Source organism: Natator depressus, chromosome 7, assembly GCF_965152275.1.
Source record: "Natator depressus isolate rNatDep1 chromosome 7, rNatDep2.hap1, whole genome shotgun sequence".
NCBI lineage: Eukaryota > Metazoa > Chordata > Testudines > Cheloniidae > Natator > Natator depressus.
This window is the reverse complement of record NC_134240.1, coordinates 92,474,129-92,498,209: the sequence shown is the minus strand read 5'-3', so window position 1 is coordinate 92,498,209 and position 24,081 is coordinate 92,474,129. Positions and strand designations below refer to the sequence as shown.

General features: G+C 39.7%; 1 protein-coding gene across 1 annotated transcript in view; it reads right to left on the bottom strand.

Annotated features, from left to right (window-relative positions):
* MYOF (myoferlin) overlaps positions 1-24,081 on the bottom strand; it is a 119,144-nt gene that overhangs the window by 54,724 nt on the left and 40,339 nt on the right. Inside the window, exons 4-17 of the mRNA XM_074959078.1 lie at positions 21,721-21,829; positions 20,356-20,446; positions 14,869-15,029; positions 14,149-14,277; positions 12,406-12,468; positions 12,244-12,294; positions 10,195-10,225; positions 9,549-9,664; positions 8,359-8,485; positions 6,766-6,869; positions 5,217-5,285; positions 5,052-5,095; positions 4,030-4,112; positions 336-374 (exon numbers count right to left, since the gene is read on the bottom strand). Of these exons, the coding sequence (XP_074815179.1) occupies positions 336-374; positions 4,030-4,112; positions 5,052-5,095; positions 5,217-5,285; positions 6,766-6,869; positions 8,359-8,485; positions 9,549-9,664; positions 10,195-10,225; positions 12,244-12,294; positions 12,406-12,468; positions 14,149-14,277; positions 14,869-15,029; positions 20,356-20,446; positions 21,721-21,829 (1,217 nt within the window). The remainder of the gene's footprint in view (positions 1-335; positions 375-4,029; positions 4,113-5,051; positions 5,096-5,216; positions 5,286-6,765; positions 6,870-8,358; positions 8,486-9,548; positions 9,665-10,194; positions 10,226-12,243; positions 12,295-12,405; positions 12,469-14,148; positions 14,278-14,868; positions 15,030-20,355; positions 20,447-21,720; positions 21,830-24,081) is intronic.

Sequence of the window (24,081 nt, the reverse complement as noted above, 5' to 3'; positions counted from 1 at the left end):
TTACAGGGAGCTCTACAGCAGCATACACAGTTGAGCCTTTCATTACTAACTGAAAAACTGCAAGCCATTTGTCAGAGTGCATAATAACTGAAACAACTACATGCTCAGCTCTAAAATGCAGCACCACACATCAGCGAAACAGGAATATTTTCAAACCAATTCCAGTGCCAAAACTGATTTAAATAGTACGTCATACTTAATAGTCTCCAAATGTAGCATTGTATCCTTTAAATATATTTTTAAATGTTTATAAAATAGTTTGGTTTTGCTTTGAGACAGTATTACTCAGATTGGGCACTGGATAGCAAAATCAAATTAAAGACCAAGATATAAACCTTCATACGATGAAGCCCCAGTTCCCGAAGATGAAAATTCTATATTATGAAAAGACAACAGGTTACATGACAAGAAATTATAGAGCTTAAAAATTAAACATATCAAAGTGAAATCTGCTTTAAAACTAAATCAAAGCTGAAGTGACTCTGGAGTGGCCTGGAGTTTTGCTGCTTGAAGAAAATGGAGTGTGGTATTTCCCTAGTTTTATGAATTCTAAACAGAGAAAGACATGCCCAGGGCACAATACAATTTTGGTGTCTGTGAGTTCAAGCACCTCTGTCTGAGTGCCACATATAAGATTTTTTATTTAAAATACTTTTAACTACTATCTTAAAAACTAAAATCATACATATAGATTTTTTTTCTTTTGCATAAAGCTTTTCACTTAAGGAAACAATCATGCTGCAGATTAGAACATGTTAGGATACTTTCATTTATTGGAATGATTAGACTAGTTCTAGTTGATTCTAGTTCTAATCAGTTGATCTCTTGAAACCCAATTCTGCACACCTTGAAATCAGTGGGAGTGTTGCCATTGACCTCAAGGGGAGGAGAGTTGGGATCTTGTATTAAAGATCTGACACTGGAATAGCAATTTTCAGAAGAGATGTTGAGCAAGACTTTTCCAGTAATTAAGCACCCAGATTTCAAATCAGAAACACAGAAGAAATGAAGTAACTTTGTCGCAGAGGAGAAGGCAGAACAATCTTCATAGGCCCTGGTGCTGCAAAGATTGGCACACATGTAAACTTTATGCACATGAATAGTTCTCAAACCAGTGTACTCATGTGTATAAAGTTAAATACATGCTCAAGTCTTTACAGGATTGAATCATAGAATCATAGAATATCAGGGTTGGAAGGGACCCCAGAAGGTCATCTAGTCCAACCCCCTGCTCGAAGCAGGACCAATTCCCAGTTAAATCATCCCAGCCAGGGCTTTGTCAAGCCTGACCTTAAAAACCTCTAAGGAAGGAGATTCTACCACCTCCCTAGGTAACACATTCCAGTGTTTCACCACCCTCTTAGTGAAAAAGTTTTTCCTAATATCCAATCTAAACCTCCCCCATTGCAACTTGAGACCATTACTCCTCGTTCTGTCATCTGCTACCATTGAGAACAGTCTAGAGCCATCCTCTTTGGAACCCCCTTTCAGGTAGTTGAAAGCAGCTATCAAATCCCCCCTCATTCTTCTCTTCTGCAGACTAAACAATCCCAGCTCCCTCAGCCTCTCCTCATAAGTCATGTGCTCTAGACCCCTAATCATTTTTGTTGCCCTTCGCTGGACTCTCTCCAATTTATCCACATCCTTCTTGTAGTGTGGGGCCCAAAACTGGACACAGTACTCCAGATGAGGCCTCACCAGTGTCGAATAGAGGGGAACGATCACATCCCTCGATCTGCTCGCTATGCCCCTACTTATACATCCCAAAATGCCATTGGCCTTCTTGGCAACAAGGGCACACTGTTGACTCATATCCAGCTTCTCGTCCACTGTCACCCCTAGGTCCTTTTCCGCAGAACTGCTGCCTAGCCATTCGGTCCCTAGTCTGTAGCGGTGCATTGGATTCTTCCATCCTAAGTGCAGGACCCTGCACTTATCCTTATTGAACCTCATCAGATTTCTTTTGGCCCAATCCTCCAATTTGTCTAGGTCCTTCTGTATCCTATCCCTCCCCTCCAGCGTATCTACCACTCCTCCCAGTTTAGTATCATCTGCAAATTTGCTGAGAGTGCAATCCACACCATCCTCCAGATCATTTATGAAGATATTGAACAAAACCGGCCCCAGGACCGACCCCTGGGGCACTCCACTTGACACCGGCTGCCAACTAGACATGGAGCCATTTATCACTACCCGTTGAGCCCGACAATCTAGCCAGCTTTCTACCCACCTTATAGTGCATTCATCTAGCCCATACTTCCTTAACTTGCTGACAAGAATACTGTGTGAGACCGTGTCAAAAGCTTTGCTAAAGTCAAGAAACAATACATCCACTGCTTTCCCTTCATCCACAGAACCAGTAATCTCATCATAAAAGGCGATTAGATTAGTCAGGCATGACCTTCCCTTGGTGAATCCATGCTGACTGTTCCTGATCACTTTCCTCTCATGTAAGTGCTTCAGGATTGATTCTTTGAGGCCAATGTAGTTTTGTTTTTTAAACTACTTACCTGGTAGCTTACTCATGGACAAGCAGGGCTTTTCTTAGACAACTATAAGGATGTTTCATTACATATATCAGAGAAAAATACTAATTCAGAATTCAAATGATGGAAATTATTTGGGGCCAGCTTCCTTCAGGCTAACTCACCTTACTTGTTATATTAGGCAGTTATATAAATATCAAGCATGATTTACTGTGAACTCTTCTATGGGAACAGTTAATATGCTGTAAAACTTTTATGACAAAAATTAAACATGTATTTCTGGCAAAACAACGCCATGCTTGTCAAGGAGTTGGCCCACCAATAAATGGGATCCTTCTATAAGAAGATGAAGATGTATATACACACACACACACATCCATCAATCATTAGGTTAGAAACATGTTATGAGTAGATAAAGAAATTATTAATAAAATAAATTACAACATAATTGTAACTAATGGGAATAAACAAACTACACTGAAATAGTTATAAGTATAGCATAACAGAAACAGGAAGGAAATCTCAATTTTGTCTTTTCTTAACCATCTATGGGAAGAAAAATGTTGTTGAAGTATATTTTTCTTGCAATATTTCAATAAGTTCACAGATCACACAAGCCCTAATAGAGAAAATATCTCAGGAGGATGGAAACTTTGCCTACCTAGAGTTTTCTTGCAGTCATCATCAGTTCAGCTTTTTAGTTTTCTCAATAAGTAGCAGAATCAATTGACTGAAAAACTTTGACACATGCTTGGATCCACTTAAACAAATAATTTAATTGAAAACTATTGAATGAATCCAGTGATTTGCAGTTTAGGTAGGCTCAGGCAATGAGATATAGAACCCCTCTCTTCTAGATCACTGGTCTGAGTAGTAACCAAGAGTCATTGCCATTTGACCACTGTTCAGTGGCATATGGGAAATGAGAGGTGGTCTTGGACCAGTTCTTACCAGACTGGTGTTCACATCACAATTGGCATCTTATAGGCAGTCTCATCAGGAAGACTGGCTAATCGTCTCTTGACTTCAGGCTGTTTCTCCAAAAGAAAGGTTTGGGCAGCGTGGCAAAGAAGTGGCGGGCAAGGTCACATTTGCTATGGCTCCCCATTCTATATTGGTTCTGAAACAGTGAACTTCAAATTGGCCCCTTTCATAAACGCTGAATTCACTAAAAATATCCTATAGCACTCTGGATTATAGATCAACTGAAGAATTAACAGTTATATGGAGTTTGAAATATTCAATAAAGTTTTCTATATGTACCAGAAAACTGAGTTTTGAATTATCTAGTATATACAGAATACTTTCTTAGATTTTGTGAATTAATTATTAATACTTCAGTACCATGCGATTTTTCAAAAAGTAAAGTTACTGTTCTGGAAAGTGGCCAATTTGAAAGCACTGAAAACAGAAGATCTTCTTTAAGCCACAGAACTGGTATAACACAGGGAACTCCAGCAAAGCAAACTTCCCTACACTCTCCCATCATTTCTCTTAAATACACAGAAAATACTTGCTGAAATGTGTAAGCTGAATAACTCACCTTCTACTTCTCCACCAGAAGCAGCAATTTTGGAGAGACTTAAATACGTTGTTCCTACTGCATCATTTTTTGTAAGACGATCCCTATATGAAATGTAAGATTGTAATTAAATGCAACAATGGTCATCCTAAATAGAGGCAAGCTACAAATGGCTAAATGTATTTACAGGGTATATATGTTTAGACCACCTAGCATGTTTTAATAACAAACACCAGATGATGTCTGACTTTTACATAGCTGTGCAGTAGGAGGGGAGAGCATAAGAAGCTGCTCCCAGCATTGCAGAGTTCAAGGGTCAGGCAGAATTTCAGTCTCAGAACTGGCAGTCCAGCTAGAGGAAGTAAGTTGCAACCCATAAAGGTGTGTAGTAACCAGAGATGTGCAATCTCTGTACACTTGGAACTCCAAGAGGTATTCTGCTCCGCTCCCTGGGGGTTGGGTGGCTCCATCCCCAGCCTAGAACTATGCCTAACAGGCACAATCAGGCCCACAATAAGAACAATAAAACTTATAACTTGAGCATATTAATGTTTGGCCCACTTGTCCAAAAATTGTACACAGGCTTGATACACTGAATATCAGCCAATGTCATGGTAATCAATATAATATACATTGCTGACTAGAGTTAGGCAAATAATTACAAAAATAGTCATATAAATTTTGGAAACAAACATATGGAATCAATGTATGTTTGCAAATATTGGTGAATTATTTGCCTATCTCTACAAGTTGGTCAAATAATGGGGAAGAATTGTAAAATAATTTATTAGAAAGTTATTCTGTAAGTATTATTTAACCCATCTCATGCACAGAAATCAATGGTGTGCCAATGCCATACTATTTATGGCCCCAATTCAGGAAAGCATCACTGTTCAGGAAGGGTAATGAAGCATTTGCTTAAGTGCTTTACAGAATCAGGGCTTACGGTTCCAAAACCCTGTGAATTATACAGAAATAGGATTTTTTCCACTCAACACAGTTTTATTTTATCTAATACTTTATACAAAAGAGTCAAAACTCACCAGTCAAAAACTGTTAATCTTATTTTTTCACACATTGAGGGAAACTGGAAAAAAGTAGAGAAAATAAAATGATTCATTATTTATCTTTCACATTTTAAAAAAATGTTCTGAATAAAATAATCAAAACTGATGGTGGATATTTAGAGAAGCAAGACGAAAGCTTACCTTGATTTGAAGATGAACAACTTGATTCCATTCTGGATTAGCATTTTTCTCAATTATATTTGTGCAAACCTGCAAAAAACAAAACAAAACAAAAAACACCCCAAATGAAACAGATTTTATAGTAGCTCAAGCTCAAAAATCAGACAAAAAAGCATGGAACCAGTCACAATTTAGGATAAATTGTATTCAGGCTGGTCAAATGGTATGCCATCACAGGGTCCTACAGTGGCTAATGGTGAATATTAAGTTTCAGAGTAACAGCCGTGTTAGTCTGTATTTGCAAAAAGAAAAGGAGTACTTGTGGCACCTTAGAGACTAACCAATTTATTTGAGCATAAGCTTTCGTGAGCTACATCCGATGAAGTGAGCTGTAGCTCACGAAAGCTTATGCTCAAATAAATTGGTGAACATTAAGTTTTCCATGATTTAGTGAGTCATTAGCGTTAGGTTCAGGGCCGGCTCTAGGTTTTTTGCCACCCCAAGCATCGAGAGCGCAACTGCCCAAGCAGAAAAAAAAAAAACAAGAATGGCCGGAATGCCGCCCCTGGAATTGTGCCGCCCCAAGCACATGCTTGCTTTGCTAGTGCCTAGAGCTGGTCCTGCTTAGGTTGGTAATTATTACTGATCTGATCTGCTTATGCAACCTAAATGCAAGAGGCAAAACTATTCCACCGTTGTCCAAACCAGGGTTCTTAGGAGCTTCTAACTGACAGAAAAAACTGCTCAGCAACTCCTCCAGGCACAAAAAAGGTGCTACCATAGTGGCACCCAGATATGACTGAATGACAGCAGGAAAATAAACAAAAAGGGATGATCAGCCCTGGTGAATTCATGTTTGGTTTGTCTACATGTTGGACTGGATGAAAGATGTATTGTATTGGCAACCAGGTTCCCATTGTGTTGATGCCTATTAGAGGCCTCATTGCTGTGGCATCGTGTGCAACTGTCTATACCGCCGGTGCCTAAAACCAGCAGTGATCTAAGTGCTAACAATAACATGGAATTGATGTTTGGGTCGGTGTTTGGTTTTGCAATGAAAGCAAGTCATTATGAAAAACTAGTGTATGTGCAACGGGCAACTATGCCCTTAGATTTACTGTACAATCAGTTATATAAAGCAACCAGGAACACCCAATAAACAGGTAATCTGAAGTGGTCAAGCCCCTACATCTTAGTCATACATTCTTTTAGAGTCATTAGCACACCTTTAAAAACCCTTTCTATGGTATGGTATGGTATGTCCTCAGTCTATTGAATATGCTTACAGTACTGTAAACCCTTATGCAGATGAATAACTTTAGTTTCTATCAACTGAAGTTCCCCATGACTTTATTTTTAATATTTCATGTGCGCTCCTAGATTTTAGCTCCACCTATTCCTTCCTGTTTTACAAAGTGTTGAACTAGATATGCTGAAAGTCATTTTCTCTTGTTGACAATGTACTGTGGACCTACAGTTCAATCATCTTAAGAAACACTTAGACGTGTGAATACAGTTTTCAAGTATATGACTAGTTTGCAAGATTTTAAATATTAACTCAGACAAATACCTTTTTTCCAGCAAAACAAACTTCCACAAATGGATCTACTAGGTTTTTCTTGTCTGCATCACCTCCAAATAGTTCCTTAACAGTCTGCGCAAAAGCATCATCCACTAAGGAGAAATTATAAGGCAAAAATTAACTTTAACCCTTTTCTTGAAGATTATGGGCCTAATTCGGTCTCAGTAACTTCTTAGCAATCTTACTTAAGTCAATGCAGTTGCATAGACATAATTAAGGTCAGAATCTTGCCGTATGTATTCAGTTTTCAAAAATAAATATTTGCTGCTAGAAATGAAAAAATAATTGAGATTTAGAAGCAACTTCTAAAATTTTGGTCCTGAGAAGATCACAGTGAATTTTGATGTTAGCCTAGAGCTGGGGAAACAGGAGTTTATGCAATCCTTTCATACCCTCCAGCAAGTAGCAGTGGATCAGCAGTCTTGAAGGTGGCCTGTTTGTCATCCCAGACATAGAAAGGGCGCAGTGAAGGAGAAAGAACTGAATAGAAAAGCCAGACACGTTCTGTTACCAAAAATGTCTAAGGTATAATGAATTTCCAGGGATGCACAATACTTTGTGTATTGCACACAGGGGCTGCTTCCCTTCTCCCGATGTTGAAGCCAGTATCTATTGATAGTATTCATTTTGTGTCATTTGCATTTAGAATAAGTTGGAAAAAAATGATGGGCTTTAATAACTTTGTTTAGGAACAATTTGTTTAACCTGTTGAGTTTTGAACTCGTCTCAACAAGCTTTGACTTGGGGTTTGGAGAAAGTGTAGAGCAATTAAACAGAGACAACTCAGAATCATAGAATCATAGAATATCAGGGTTGGAAGGGACCTCAGGAGGTCATCTAGTCCAACCCCCTGCTCAAAGCAGGACCAATCCCCAATTAAATCATCCCAGCCAGGGTTTTGTCAAGCCTGACCTTAAAAACTTCTAAGGAAGGAGATTCCACCACCTCCCTAGGTAACGCATTCCAGTGTTTCACCACCATCCTAGTGAAAAAGTTTTTCCTAATATCCAACCTAAACCTCCCCCACTGCAACTTGAGACCATTACTCCTTGTCCTGTCATCTTCTACCACTGAGAATAGTCTGGAACCATCCTCTTTGGAACCACCTCTCAGGTAGTTGAAAGCAGCTATCAAATCCCCCCTCATTCTTCTCTTCTGCAGACTAAACAATCCCAGTTCCCTCAGCCTTTCCTCATAAGTCATGTGTTCCAGACCCCTAATCAAAGGATGGATTTCAAATACAGACTTCCTACTCAGTTGAATTATCATCTCAAATCTCTGTTTGAGGGACAAAGGGACACCAGTAGATCAAACAACACACCATCACCATTTATAATAAAATTTCACTTAATCTGAGATGATAACATTGTATTACCCGTTGCAAAAGTTATATAGATTTGATTGAATATTGAAAAAAGAAATGGGCTGCTTAAACCATCACAGAATTATGGGCTCAAACTATGTGGTAATCTACATGGTTGCTTGTTTTATGTCTGGGAATTTTTTTTAAATCAGTTAGCAGATATTTCTACAAGTTATCGATTGCAGTCTTGTACAATCCAGTAATAAGAAGCTATATACTCTGGGGAATATCCTCGGCTCTGTAGATTTTAAGAAGGAAAGTGACCCATCGAAGTGCAATTCCAGCCGGCAGTAAAAGATTACTCTCCACATCATCATTTTCATTATCTCGCTCTCTTTTTTCCATCTGTTGGAGATATATTGGTATATATTATCAACCTATATATAAGAAAGGCATCATATGCTAAACAGTCATGTATAATAATATGGTAATTGGTCATAGCAGCATCCTTTAGTCCACCCACAAGTTAAAATCTATCTGCATTTGCATTACAAACTAGGGTTTATAAAATTATAAAACCATAAAAATTTGTTCTGCTTAAAATGTGTTATTTTCAGTTTCAACCTCATCAGTATTAAATTGGAGCAACCACTCTCTTTTTTTCTAGGCAGTCCATATAGCTATTTTTAAAATAATAAGCATAAACCATGAAGATGTGATATTTATAGGTTTCTGGTGCTTTTTTGCACTCATGGGCAGTGGTGACTCTATGGAATTTTCACACCCTTTAGTGGATTATAAAAGTATAATCCACTAAAAGTCACAAGATCTCCTGACAAAGCATGTTACTGCGGCTGGAAACTGTGTACAACTCCTGAAGTAATTTGGGAGAATTTACAACGTCCCCTTTGAAAACAAACAGGAAACTGTCAAATTCTCACAATCATCCTTGTTGCAAGAATCACCAGGATAGAGAAGGGGAAGGTAGCAGTGGGAGCCACTACTGGAGATACACCAGGTTACTGGGAGGGAAGGCAGCAATGGGAGCAAGAAAGCACCAGGGAGAGGCTTTAACAGCGGACTGTGAAAGCTGGTATGGCAGTATTCGGACTGAAGGCAGTAGTGGAGTGAGAGGTAGTTAGGCAAAGAAACAGATTGTAAGGAGGTTCTATATTTTTAGCTGTTTCTGGCTAGTACCATGTAGTTAAGGTCAAGATTTTAAAAAAGTAACTAATATGTTGGGTGCTGAACCTGAGACACCTCAGAGGGGCCTGATTTTCAGGAAATCAGGGTCCTTTAAGGTGCCTTGAGTTAGGCACTCAAAAATTCCTAGTTATTTTGAAAATCTTGGCCTTAGTTCCTGGCGATGCTCACAAAGTGAATTAACCAGTACCAAGCACGTAGCGTATAAGAAAGAAGGTTCTGGAGACATGACTAGAAGATGAACACATTTGCAAAGGAAACCTACTGGTGGCTCATCTCCTGCCCCCAGGACGAACATGCTGACTTTCAGATAGCCTTTAGCTCCTGAATTTGTATCTTCAGGGTCACTCAAAAGAAGCCATTTTCTCATGACTGCATGGCCTGAAATAAAGCAAAATAAATAAATCCGCCTTCTCCTTCACAGAAGAAGTAGAAGTGTAAGCCATACACTCAAGGCCAATTGTCCCAAAGTACAATCTACCCTGAACATAGTTATTAAAAACAATTCCTTCTGATTTTAAAAAGTCCAGCCCCCAACAAGCTGTGCAACAATGTTAAAATGTTGAGTGGCATACTAAGGGAAACCATTCTCTCACCATGTTTTTGCATGACTTTTGATACTTAATTCTTGTTTTTAAGTTAATGATACCAAAATTAAAATCTTCAGGGTGAAAAAAATGTAATCTACTTATACCGCATTTGGGAACTACTGAAGAGCTAAATGCAGGTTTTGATAAAATGCTGCAGGTCTGAAGCATCTGTCTCTGTCTCAACTAACTTTGCATCCATATGTGTTTAGGCATATTTTTCTACTTCAGAAACACAGCTAAAAGTCACAGCCTGTTTAACTGGGCATCTCAAGCCAAAGGAAAAGCAGAAGAAACTCAGGCTTTGAGGAGATTGTTACTTACCAGGTTCATCATAAACATACCCAATGTCAATCTGAAATAAAGATTAAAATATTATATCCTAAGAAGTAGCAGAATACAGTCACAAATGTGTGTGTTTGGCTTTAATCATAGAATCTTAGAAACACAGGGCTGGAAGAGATCTCAAGAGGCCATCTAGTTCATCCCCACTGAAGCAGGACCAAGTGTACCTAGACCATCCCTGAGGGGTGTTTGTCTAACCTATTTAAAACCTCCAATGAAGGGGATTCCACAACCTTTCTTACTAACCCATTCCAGTGCTTACCTACCCTTATAATTAGAAATTATGTAAGGGGCTAGGCCCTAATTCCCTTCAATTTTTCATACTGTTATTACATTGTTTCTGTGTTATGAAAAATAAAAGCCTTGTGTGGCATGCTCCTGTCAGGGCTAGAAAGGGAACAGAGGGAAGAGAAGGGGATTCATTTGTACAATATGCTGCTAAGTGATCCTCTGGAAAGGTGGTGGAGAATGTGCCACTGCGTGGGGGGAGGAGATGCAACCTCAGCAGGACTAGATGACGGAGACATTCATTCATTTAGAAAAGCCTTCCTTTCTACCTAAATAAAATATTCCAGGAAGTTATCTACCTGGATATATATACACATAGACATATACATTAAACTGTTCTGCAGGCTGATTTAATTTACCCCACTAGCATTTACTGCATGCAACTGGCAAAGGTGAAATACCGTACTTACCAATATTGACCTTGTGGAAGTTATAGGAGTGGATTTTCACCAGTACGAATTACAACTGTTTGACATTTTTTCTACATTTGTTTTGGGTACAGACACCTGTGGTAGGCATCCCCACTTCCCGGGGCAGATCCTCAGCAACTGTAAATTGTCATAGCTTCATTGATTTCAAGAGAGCTAAGACAATTTACACTAACTGAGGAGATTCCTCCTGCCTCTCTGTTACTACACAAGCCTATTTAAACAAAGGGACACCTTTCTCTGTAATTTTGAGATTCTGTATCTCATGATTCAATATATGACAATGTTGTGAACCAATGGCAATTTTTTTGAATTCCTCCTTCAAGACCCGGGTGATACAGTACAACTGACAGTGACCTTCCACAGCAGTTGTTTTACCCTTTGGAGACTGAAATTCATTTTTCCTTTCTTGGACTATACAGATTCTTACCAGTAGCTTTGGGACAGATAGTCCTATTGCTTTAGGTAGAAAACAATTTTATAAATATTAATTGTACATGAAAGGTACATCTATTATACAGACCAGGTAACTTAACTTGCATTTTGCATTTAATTACACCAGTGTCAATATGGAGTAACTCCCCTTGACCTTATTGAGTTAGTTCTCTTAACTGCCCTGGCTTTGCAGTGCTAGCAGGCACAGACAATGGTCAACAAACAAAACAATAGGACTGACTGTCCCAAAGCTACTGGTAAGAGTAAATGCTTCCCAGCATTAAAAGCAAAACATTATAAGGGTAAGTTTTTGTCCCTTTTCAAACACAGTATCTAGTAATACATTTAAAACTGATGCTTTACATATTCCTCTAATCTTCCTTTGAGCCCCTAAGTGTAGGTGTAACGCCGACAGACCACGGTCGTCAGCGGGCGGGATCGAACCGGGGACCTCAGTGCATGAGCCTCTACCACATGAGGTAAAAGCCAACTCGCTGTTAGCTAAGGCTGTAGAGCAGACTCATTCTCTCTCTCTAAGTGGTCTTGGTACCACTAGATGGGACAGAACACCACACCCAGGAAGTATGTGGGTTACATACTTCCCCTAGCTGAGGAAGTGTGTCCTGAGCTTCAGAGACTTCCCAGTTGAAATCTTGGGTGAGCCCCCACTTGTAACGCCGACAGACACCAGTCATCGGCGGGTGGGATCGAACCAGAGACCTCTGGAGCTTATTGCTTTTAGCTAAGGCTGTAGAGCAGACTCATTTAACTCTCTCTCTCTCTAAGTGGTCTCGGTGACACTAGATGGGACAGAACACCACACCCAGAAGGTGTGCAGGTTACATATGCAGAATGTGGAAGTCTACTTTATACGCACCTTAAATTCTCCCATCAGAGAGTCCGCTCGTAAAGAATAAGAATCATACACCTAAAAGGGAAAAAAAAATGAATGAAACCCTTTCCAATCTTTATACAGCACTAGTTGGACAGTGTCATGTGCATCCAGTGAGTTTTTCAAATGTACGCCTTTTTTCCTTACCCGAATGCTTATTGTTTCATCAAGCAGCTCTAAAGGGGTCATGTGAACATTGTAGAAGAATATCTGTTAAGATGAAACAAACTGATTTAGAACATTAACATCATGATTTGCAGCTACATACAGTATTTAAGTAGCTTGCCAGGCATATATCTGTTGATATATATTTAGTCTACTTCCTGTTTGGATGTTCTACATGTGAATTTAGCACTGCCTTGAAAAGTGAAATCCACTGTTTATCCACAGAATAGGTATAGCACGGGCAGTTGCACTGCACATTTCCCCGGCATTGACCTGCTAATGTGTCTTAACCTTGCCCTGGAGGAACCTCTTCGAGAGCTGATGGAGTGGTTCAGTCTGCATATTCAATCAATCTTTAGCCTCTCTGCTGCAATTATCAACAATGATGCCAATTAGTGCCAACTAGGATGATTCATGCACTAAGAATTTCATGGTTATTTGCATGGAAATAAAACTGATTTTGGTAGCACAGATTTTGTGAAGTATTTGTATTTATTTATTTATAAAATATGCTTAACCAAAAAACACCAGCCTTGACCTGCAGGCACAACCAAGCTCTGCTCAGCATATTACCCAAGTGGCAGGGGATGATGCGAAGAAGTGACTGTACTCCACCTGTAGCCTGCTGAGGCTGGCCATGGGTTGGTTCAAACCCCAGTGCCATTTGCATTGGCAGGTAATGGCTCACAAGTGACCAGTGCATCAGGCAGGGATGGATGGAATGCACCAGTATTCCAGACACACTGTGTGCACCGCTGCCGTATCAGCTATGCTGGGGGCTGCAGTAGGGGAGGTGTGGTGTAGAACAAGAAGCTGGGGATTCCACCATGCTGGAAGAATTTTCAGCTGGTTAGTTAATCCATCGACTTGGCTCCTTTGTGGCATCAGAGTAGTGCAAGAAGCCAGAGTTTAGCCCCTATTCTCTTATAATGTAGTAACAAAAATGAATGCCACTCATGTCATTAATACTAATTATGTGGATTCCATATGCTAAATACTTCCATATACTCAGCCTTACATTCAGCCTTTCCCCCTCAGTATAAAGTCTGTGGGACAGATTCTCTCCTGCATCCATGGTTTGAATTACTTTCCAGATATTCTGAGCTACACCTCTCCCAACTCACTCTCATCCAAGCCCAGGCAAAGAGACCACATCACCTAAGTTTGACTAAAGAAGAGACAGAGACCTGCACCTTATCCCTATATGGTTGTATCACAGTCCAAACTGTCTCACAGTCTCCTGCAAAACCTCACATACACATTGAGCAGGAAGGGTGACAGAATAGAACCACTTTGAGCTCAAGAGATGAACAACTGCTCAGCACAGCACTCTGTCTTTTCTCCGTAAGAGAAAAGAACAGAACCATTCATGTGATTGGTCTACCCAAGTCATTGTTATTTCACATGATCAGCTGTATCAAAGGATGGCTTCTATCCACTTTAATGGGAGGTTGATTGGGCCCCTGATTCTTGCCAGAAATGGTGTCAATTGTGGCATGAGTTTTATGATGTGAAGAAATGGGTTTTTTTAATAAATTAACATTACACATTAACCAGAATTACCTTAAAAATGTTAGAAAATGCTTATTTGTTAAGCAGATTGGGGGTGCTTCATTATGAACCGGATCCCTCTATCCCTTCTGAAATAACAGATTTTTGTTGATTTGACAGTGCCATCTAACTGATTTTCAGATATAATTAAATGTGTATTTTCTAAATACTCACCTCATCAAAATATGGATTGTTTCCTCTTTTGATTCTTGTTCGGTGTGTCTGCCCACAAATATGAACTTTGACTACTGGTTTTATGTTATTTCCAGACAACTGACGACCTTCAATGACTCTAACACGAATCTGAAAAAATTAAATACACAAGGCATGCTGTAGCTGATACCTTACCAGTGCGTGTCTGTCTGTCTGTGATCATGCTGAAACCAACAGTATTTCTCTTTTCCATTATCCACCAAAATAAGATAACACCAAAGCAGCTAGCAGATTTAGACTGGCTAGAGATTTCAGATGTTCCAACTACAATAATTACAACACTTGTTTTACATCCTCGCTAGTCCTGTACCTTAATTTTAAAAAATATTCTCCAGAGAACTCTGGGACACAACTTTCTCAGATAGCATCTTCAGTTTTGCACTTGCTCTTACCATAATTATGTTTGAAATCTTTATTGTTCTAGTTTAAACTCAATAGTTACACAACAGGTAAATTTCTCCCTACATTTCAGCAAGAGTTGTGCAAAACTCCTAGATTTTATTTTGTGAATATTTGCTCTTTAACAGATGTGCTTGGGGAAAAAAAACACACTTGAAAGATGGGCTTGCTGTCAATTCTGTTATAATCTGTATCCTTTTACAATGCATTAGCTTGTCTTGTATCTGACATTCTTGTATCTCAGGTTGTGCAGGTAAAGTACAGTATTTAACACTCAGCTACCTGGAAGTCTTGGGGTTTGTTAGAAAGGATTCTCCGCATTTTCTTTCCTTTAGAGATGCGCCGAGCAAGCTGGGCTTCCTTTGTGTCACTTGGAACTGCTGGTGCAATGCCATCAACTGTACCATCAGCCCCATCCTCATAACCTCCATCTTCTTCTCCATCTAACACAGGGGAAAGCAGCACAATTAGTAAACAAATAGTTTAATATTAAAATTACAGTAATAAAAGCATGAGGTCAAAGATGTGCACAGAAAGTGTATTAATGCTCCTTCATAACAATTAATTCTAATCAACGTGCTTCTTCCTTCTTGAAAGCTAGTGGAGTTGGACCACCTGCAGCTAATTCTATATTTTAAATGCAATGACTATGTACGTGTCACTTCCAAGATGAAGACTATCTAAGGGAGTCCCCTTGCAATCTATCAAATCCACTTCCAGAAGCTGTTGGCAAAGCAGAATCCAGGCAGTATCCTCAAGGCACCATTTCATTATTAGTAGCTGCACAGTAAGGGACCAGTTCTTGTCCAATGGAAGTTAATTTTAATGGGAGTAGATTGGGCCCTAACATAGCACAGCTTTTTACGTCAGGCTCCTGTTTTAAATAGATAGGAATGTTTTTAGGCTTTCCCACTTGCCCATGGAGATTAGTGCATTCATCTTTGTATCTAAAATGAAATTCTGACGGTGCCCCTGTAATATTTAACTTATGAATCTGGGAAGGTTTCTGTATATATCAATTAAATATCAACCTTTTACATGAATTAAACTTGGCACTGCAACATTGGTCCATCCATTAATATACCACTATTGCAAAACTTCCACAAGAACCAAACCACAAAAGGATATTTCCCATGGTGTTTTTAACTTCTTTTATTAATTAAGGAATAGTGTATTACAGGAGTGATGGAACTGTCTAGATGGTATTAAACAGTTACAAAACTGCAGACTAAGGGTAAAGGTGTTTGGGTGTAATTAAGGTTTTTAGTGTCCTGAATAACAACACTATTTGAGAACTTGGGAAAACCTTAGACCAAGTACCAGTATATTGTCTAGCCAAGAAAATGTTCTATAATCCTTAGGGCTGTACCATAACTCCCCCTCCATTTTCCCACTGGACACGAGGTGATATTGAATTACTTGGATATCGTGTCCCTAAAGAGAGGGACATTTGAATTTGGAGGCACAAAGGTCCTGCATAAAAGTAGCTCAGCTGCTGGAGACCTAGGCTTTGCTGAGTCCAGCAGCCCCTCGTGGTGGCCAGCAGTTCTGCATCACCAATTCTGCAGGGGGAAATTAAATTCTGCACAGAGCATTAATTCTGTGTGAATTCTGCATTGTGCAGTGGCACAGAATTGCCCCTGGGAGTAATAAAGATAATTCAGCTGCTGAGGCCTGCAAATTTTTTAGCTAAAGGAAGGGTCTTGAGCAGAGCCTGGGATTTATTTTAGGTGAAATGATGGAAGTTTGATCAACAGAGCCATCAGTTGCCAAGAACCTAGAGTTAGGGGTGTTGGATAGAAGAGGGTTAGCTGCAAATGTTGAAAAGCCCTGTTCCAGGTAAACGACTGAAGTTTAGGGAGAGTGGCAACTTTATGAAAGCTAATGTTATATGTGCTGACACTGTGAATTATCCTCTACTGAACTTCTGTGTGTAGTTTGTCGGTCTGGAGTGTGAATGAAAAAAATTAATCACGTCTTGTGAATGTCCCTAGTGGGATGTGTCCCTGGATACACAGATGAAGTACCATATACTAAACTCATCTATAAATTTCAACAATTTGCAGTTCCATTTTACTGACATCTGTGTCGTAATCTGTCTCCCACACTGCCAATGCAACTGACTGGTTACAAGCTCTACTAATGACTTCACCTGCATTTCTGAGACTAGACTAACAGGCAGTTTGACTTCACAGAGCTGTGGGAAATGAACTGAATATATGAAAAAGTGAACTAACAAAGTTTTGTTTGGTAACTTGTTTTGCTGAACTAAGTTTTATGTAGAGTTGCTGAACAGTTAGGGTTTCTGTTTCTCCCCGGAGGTGGCTGCATTTAAGTGCATTTATCTATCTAAAATAGTCACACATACCAGATATTAACTGATGCTGATTGATACTTTTGTAGTTCAAGTCAAAGTTTGCATAGTGCTATTCTGAATTTTAGAAATTTTCACCAAAGTCTTTGTTAATTTATAGCAGTGGTTCCCAAACTTGTTCTGCCGCTTGTGCAGGGAAAGCCCCTGGCGGGCCAGGCCGGTTTGTTACCTGCCGCGTCTGCAGGTTCGGCCGATCGCGGCTCCCAGTGGCTGCGGTTCGCTGCTCCAGTCCAATGGGAGCCGCTGGAAGCGGTGCAGGCCGAGAGACATACTGGCCGCTGCTTCCAGCAGCTCCCATTGGCCTGGAGCAGTGAACCGCGGCCACTGTGAGCCGCGATCGGCCGAACCTGTGGACACAGCAGGTAAACAAACCGGCCCGGTGCGCCAGGGGCTTTCCCTGCACAAGTGGCGGAACAAGTTTGGGAACCACTGATTTATAGTATCTACTCCCCACCTCTCAGGCAAAACTCCCATTGACTTCAACAGGGCCAGGTCTTCACCAAAGAAATCTATCATTTTAATTTCTGTCTTTGTTATAAAGGCCTAACTGATTCACTTTTTACAATGCAATCGAAAGATTGCAGATGACACATCCCTAAAGGCAAACCAGAGGAACAGGTTTCTGTAACTGTGCTGAAAGGTTACACCCTGGCCTCTAAGTATATGTTTTACATAGATCACTCTCCCGTCACCTGTACACTAAATCCCTATAAGCATACTGCAGACTATGCAACAGGCTTTCCGGGAAATTACAACTTAATTTCAGTCATCTTAAGAGGTCAAAATCTGGCAGAGACTTCAAAACCACAGGATCTGCTGAATACCACAGTGAAGCAGTTAGTTTCAGAATGGGCTGCAGCATAAGGTGAAAGATGTCCAGCAGGGGAAGGGCTGGTTAAGGACTCATGAGCCACCAAACTGAAGGACAACCACTCAGTACTAAAACTAGTGAAAAGAGAGCATAACTGATAACTCAGGATGACTAATATCTACAATCCAGAGGTCCAACAATACTCCAATAACAGCTTCATATACTGTCATCTTTACTTACTTTGAAAACAGGACCAACCTGGGGAAAACTTTCGAGATTTATCAAAATTAAATTACTATCAATTTTAACATCAAAATAGGCACTATTTAAAAATGTTGCAGATTTACTTGAGAAACTATCAGCTCATTCAAAGAAATATTTTGAGGCCATGAAATGGATCAGAATTAAACTGATTTGTTTAAATATTTGCTATTTTCACACAGTCCTTTTAATAATCATGAAAGATAAATTTAATGGATCAGAACCAAAAGATCTGCATAGCAGTGGATCCTTCAACTTTCCATGCCCTGTGGGACAGCCCCACCCCCAAATACACCTTGCTCAGTCACACAGGGTATGCTGGGCTGTATGTGAAGTAGGTGTGTGGGCACAAAACATGACTCTCCCAAATCCTGCTGTCTACCTGACCATCAGAACCACACAGACTCTCCTTCAAAGGGCCCTCTGCTCCTACACAAGTAAGGGGAGGATTTCACCCACAGAGAACAGGTTCAGTTAACTTGTTGGATGTGTTCAATTTTCTTTTGCAGACCTCTGATTTCATGGGTTGGGGAAATTTCTAATAAGTCTGGATCTTTATATGTGACTTGGGAGCATCTCAACTTATGGAAATATTTAATACTGCAAATTCAGTGCCAGGACCCTGTTGTTCTGCTCCGTACCAGCTTTGGCACATATACGGGGGAACTGGTTTCTTTGGAAACTGATTATAGTGTATATCCCTTATTACTGACTGCTTATACATGGTGTCTGGTAAAACTTATCTAAATAATTGCTTTGACCACTTACCCCGATCCTTCAGTTTTAGCTACATAATTTATACTAATTTATGTAGCTAAAACTTCAGTCTCACAGATTAATTCCCATATAATGCTTTGAAATGAAGGTCATTCTCTCCCTCAGTAATTATGACCATACACAAATAACATAGATGTTGCTTTCTTCATTTACTAAGTATACTGTATATTTTTCAATGAATCTTAGCCAGACTGTGCTTGTACAGCCTTTATATAAATAAAATCTGGCAATGACACACAACAGAAATTAACAAGAATGGTGGATGAATTTAAAACAAGCATAATAAATGATTGAATAAAACTGCTTGAGATAAGCAAAATACAAATATCCACACAAGGTGTCAATGGCCAGTATGAATGATTTAACCAAAAAACCAAACAAACCCTGTCATCAAATCTATATTAGCACATGTATAACCCATTGCTTTGTTGCCAAACAAAACACTACTCAAAGCATGTCAGATTAATGATTTAGAGTTAATAAAGATCATTATAGCACCACCTTCTATCATCATTTAGTCCTTTATTAAATAAAAGAGAGCCTCCATTGCTTTTAGACGTACCACACTGTTGAATGTGTTGTACTGAAAAAACTTGACAGTGCCTTTATTTCATCATTCTAACTGATATTTGGTGATACAGAAAATAGAAAGGCCTTTCTCCTGATAGACTGTAAGTGAATATAAACCTCCAAAGACAGATGGCAAGTGAATATAAACCTTCAAATAAAGTGGAACTCTTGCCATAACTTTTAGTGGATTATATCATACCTGCTAATAATATCCTTCTACTATTTAACTATTTTTTTTATTTACTTCTTTGCTTGTGCACTAGCATAACTCATGTGGACCCTGTTAGCATACTGGAATTGTTAGTTAACTGGCTGTTGCAAGAGAAGGCAGTGACAAATTTCACATCTTTCATGTGTGATCTGCAACACTGGAGGCTTTTTAAAAAACATTCTCAGTAGGAGATTAATTTAAAATATATTTAATAAACATTTAAAGTCCAAAGAATTTTCCTTACTAGTTCATAAAAATGACAGAGTTAGTCAAATCTGGGGCCTAACATAACACATAACAGTGTCCTCCAATAACAGTCTACTGTGGATGAGGCATTAATGTTTTTTCAAATATGTCTTGGTATTCAAGGATTTAGAGTATATGCCCCCAGCTATGCATTTCCTTGTTTTTGCTGGCCTTCCCTACAGGATCAGATTTCTTTATTGCAGTTTTTCTGTGTGTTGGAATAAAGTTTCTTCCTTAAAAGAAATATTGCACATCAGCCTTTAAATTGCTTTTGATCTAAACTATCCTGAGTAATACTGTTGCCATTGAAGACAATGGTGTCAAATAAAGCTGGCAGATAGAACATATGTTAACAGGAAACAAAAGTTCCAGTTCTTCAATTCTGAAGCATTTATCGTCTGACTACCTTTCCCTAAGCCAGTTTAGCCACGCTTGCTTGTCAGTTACTTTCCATTCTTTCTGATGAACAATTCTATCTTGCATGACCTGAATATAATATTTTGAAGAAAGATGATATACCTTCAGTGCCTTGTGCATTGGTCCCCCCTGGATCATTTGGATTTGCAGGCCCAGCTGGTGGCTCATATCCTACCACTAAATCAATCGTTGCCTGTGTAGAAATTTACAGTTACATATGTAATAATTGACTTAAAGCAGGATAAACAAGTGGTCCTACAAGTCAACTTTAACAGCAAACAAGTATTTGTACTACAGTTTACAATGACAAATTGAAAAACAAAGAAATAAATGGGCATTATCCCTTGCTATGTTAGTATACACATACAAAGACTACAGGCCACACCCTTTGCAACTAATCTGAAAATGTATTTGAGAAACTGAGGTACTGTATTTATGACATTTAGAAAATCCTATCATACTGATTTCCAATGATTTAACAGTACTCTATACATTTAATTAATTAAAGCCTCATAATACCCATGCAGGCTAGGTGAGTAGTATGATCCCCATTTTACAGATGGGAAAATTGAGGCAGAAAAAGAGAAAATTATCTGTTCAATGTGACAGCAACTCTGAGCTGGAGGTGGAATACAGCTCTCCTAACTCTCAGGCCATGCTTTTACCCTACAAATAAGCACGGTGTCTTTTTCCAGTCTCATTACAATACTGGTTATACCGTGGTCTGCAGCACTTAGTTGTACTTTACAACACTAAAGCATTAACAGGGTATAACAAAGAGTCAACAAAAAAGTCTGTATTTTGTCACATATGACTCTGAATTGCTTCAGAGAAGATAACTGAAATTGGCACTAAGGTCTTGCTCTTGCCTTTGAGCACATAAGTGTGTATTGCCAGGTATCTTAACTCAACTACGTGCATCATGTACTACGCTCCTGATGCAGGAAAGCAACCCTGTTCAGGACAGCAATTAATCACAGGCTTAACTTTAAGCACATGCTTAAGTCAAAGTGTTTAAGTACTGTTCTGAAGAGGCATGGACTTTTAAACAGGTTTATTAAGTGCTCTCCAGAATCAGGGCCTATCACGGTAGCTGATTTTCACAAGGTATGCAGCAAAACCTGCATGTGGGAATTCAAACTGGCAATTAAGCAAGTAAATTCCATTTTTTTCTCTAAACATCTAGTGCTATGTTGATTCTTATTAACTATATGCTCTAAGTCATTTACATACTATTGAAAACCAACATATGTAATTAAAATATATTTGTCCATATTGAGCAACATTTAGATGGTGTTGACGTAGTCATACATTAGTTGTCTCTCCACTCAGTGCTTTAGCCTATAAAATCACTAATAATTTTATCTATAAAGTAAACTGAAATGATTTTGCAATGTTTCATATTAAACCTTTTTGTTAGAGTATTTGATTCAATAAATCAGTAAAACAAAGAAGGAAATCACTCACGCCAATGTTCTCTCCCCTTTCATTTAGCAGGGAAATAAGCTTGAAGGGAAGAGACCTACTCTGGTTGCCTACAAGTTCCTTAAGTGCTACTGATGCATTTCCAATTAATCTGAAAGAAAAGTGGAAAAGATATTACATTAGAATATACTCTGTGAATTATGCAGACAGAAGTATCCTGTTATCTGTAGCCAGTTCATGCTTGCTGTCCCTTACATAACCAAATGGGTCCAAAAGAGTAGAGCATATAAAGACTTCAAAGCAAATAAAAGCAACTAAAATATTGCGATTATTCTCTAATTGTAGACTATTAACTATTCATTTTTTATTTTGGTCCCCAAAATGTGCTATTTGTTTCACTGAAGACACAAATCTTATCTGAAAGAATTTATAGTCTCAGTTTAAGACTTAGCACAATGAATGAGGCTTGCAAACAGCGGGGAGGAAATAGGCTACAGAAGGATGAGGGTTACAGCTATATGAAAATGCATTTCACAGTGTAGGCATAGGCCCTTCTTTGTTCTGTAAATGTTATTAATTAATGTTTTAGTGTACAGCAGAGTATAATGTGTATATGTAGCTTGTGCGTATATCCATCTGTCCAGGATAAATCAATTTACCTCTCTGAGCCACAGAATACCCATTGGTTAACTGAAGATAATGATACCTTCCTTTGTAAAGCATTTTGAGACCTACACATGAAAAGCACTACATCAGAGCTAGATATCAAAGTTTTGTATATATGAAGAAGAAAGATAAAGAAATAGATGGCTATAACTGATTCCCTTGTTGTAAGCATCACAGAATTAATCTACCGGCCTATTGACGACATAGACTTTGCCCTTGATTGGGCCCTCTGAGAGCAGAGTGCAGATATAGCCCTGGTCTACACTAGGACTTTAGGTCGAATTTAGCAGCGTTAAATCGATGTAAACCTGCACCCGTCCACACGATGAAGCCCTTTATTTCGACTTAAAGGGCTCTTAAAATCGATTTCCTTACTCCACCCCTGACAAGTGGATTAGCGCTTAAATCGGCCTTGCCGGGTCGAATTTGGGGTACTGTGGACACAATTCGATGGTATTGGCCTCCGGGAGCTATCCCAGAGTGCTCCATTGTGACCGCTCTGGACAGCACTCTCAACTCAGATGCACTGGCCAGGTAGACAGGAAAAGAACTGCGAACTTTTGAATCTCATTTCCTGTTTGGCCAGCGTGGCAAGCTGCAGGTGACCATGCAGAGCTCATCAGCAGAGGTGACCATGATGGAGTCCCAGAATCGCAAAAGAGCTCCAGCATGGACTGAACGGGAGGTACGGGATCTGATCGCTGTATGGGGAGAGGAATCTGTGCTATCAGAACTACGTTACAGTTTTTGAAATGCCAAAACCTTTGTCAAAATCTCCCAGGGCATGAAGGACAGAGGCCATAACAGGGACCCGAACCAGTGCTGCATGAAACTTAAGGAGCTGAGGCAAGCCTACCAGAAAACCAGAGAGGCAAATGGCTGCTCCAGGTCAGAGCCCCAAACATGCCGCTTCTATGATGAGCTGCATGCCATTTTAGGGGGTTCAGCCACCACTGCCCCAGCCGTGTTGTTTGACTCCTTCAACGGAGATGGAGGCAACACGGAAGCAGGTTTTGGGGAGGAAGAAGATGATGATGATGATGATGAAGTTGTAGATAGCTCACAGCAAGCAAGCAGAGAAACCGCTTTTCCCAAGAGCCAGGAACTGTTTCTCACCCTGGACCTAGAGCCAGTACCCCCCGAACCCACCCAAGGCTGCCTCCTGGACCCGGCAGGCGGAGAAGGGACCTCTGGTGAGTGTACCTTTTAAAATACTATACATGGTTTAAAAGCAAGCATGTGAAAGGATTACTTTGCCCTGGCATTCGCGGCTCTCCTGGATGTACTCCCAAAGCCTTTGCAAAAGGTTTCTGGGGAGGGCAGCCTTATTGCGTCCTTCATGATAGGACACTTTACCACTCCAGGCCAGTAACATGTACTCGGGAATCATTATACAACAAAGCATTGCAGTGTATGTTTCCTGGCGTTCAAACAACATCCATTCTTTATCTCTCTGTGTTATCCTCAGGAGAGTGAGATATCATTCATGGTCACCTAGTTGAAATAGGGTGCTTTTCTTCAGGGGACACTCAGAGGAGCCCATTCCTGCTGGGCTGTTTGCCTGTGGCTGAACAGAAATGTTCCCCGCTGTTAGCCACGGGGAGGGGGGAGGGTTGAGGGGGTAGCCACGCGGTGGGAGGAGGCAAAATGCGACCTTGTAACGAAAGCACATGTGCTATGTATGTAATGTTAACAGCAAGGTTTACCCTGAAAGAGTGTAGCCACTGTTTTATAAAA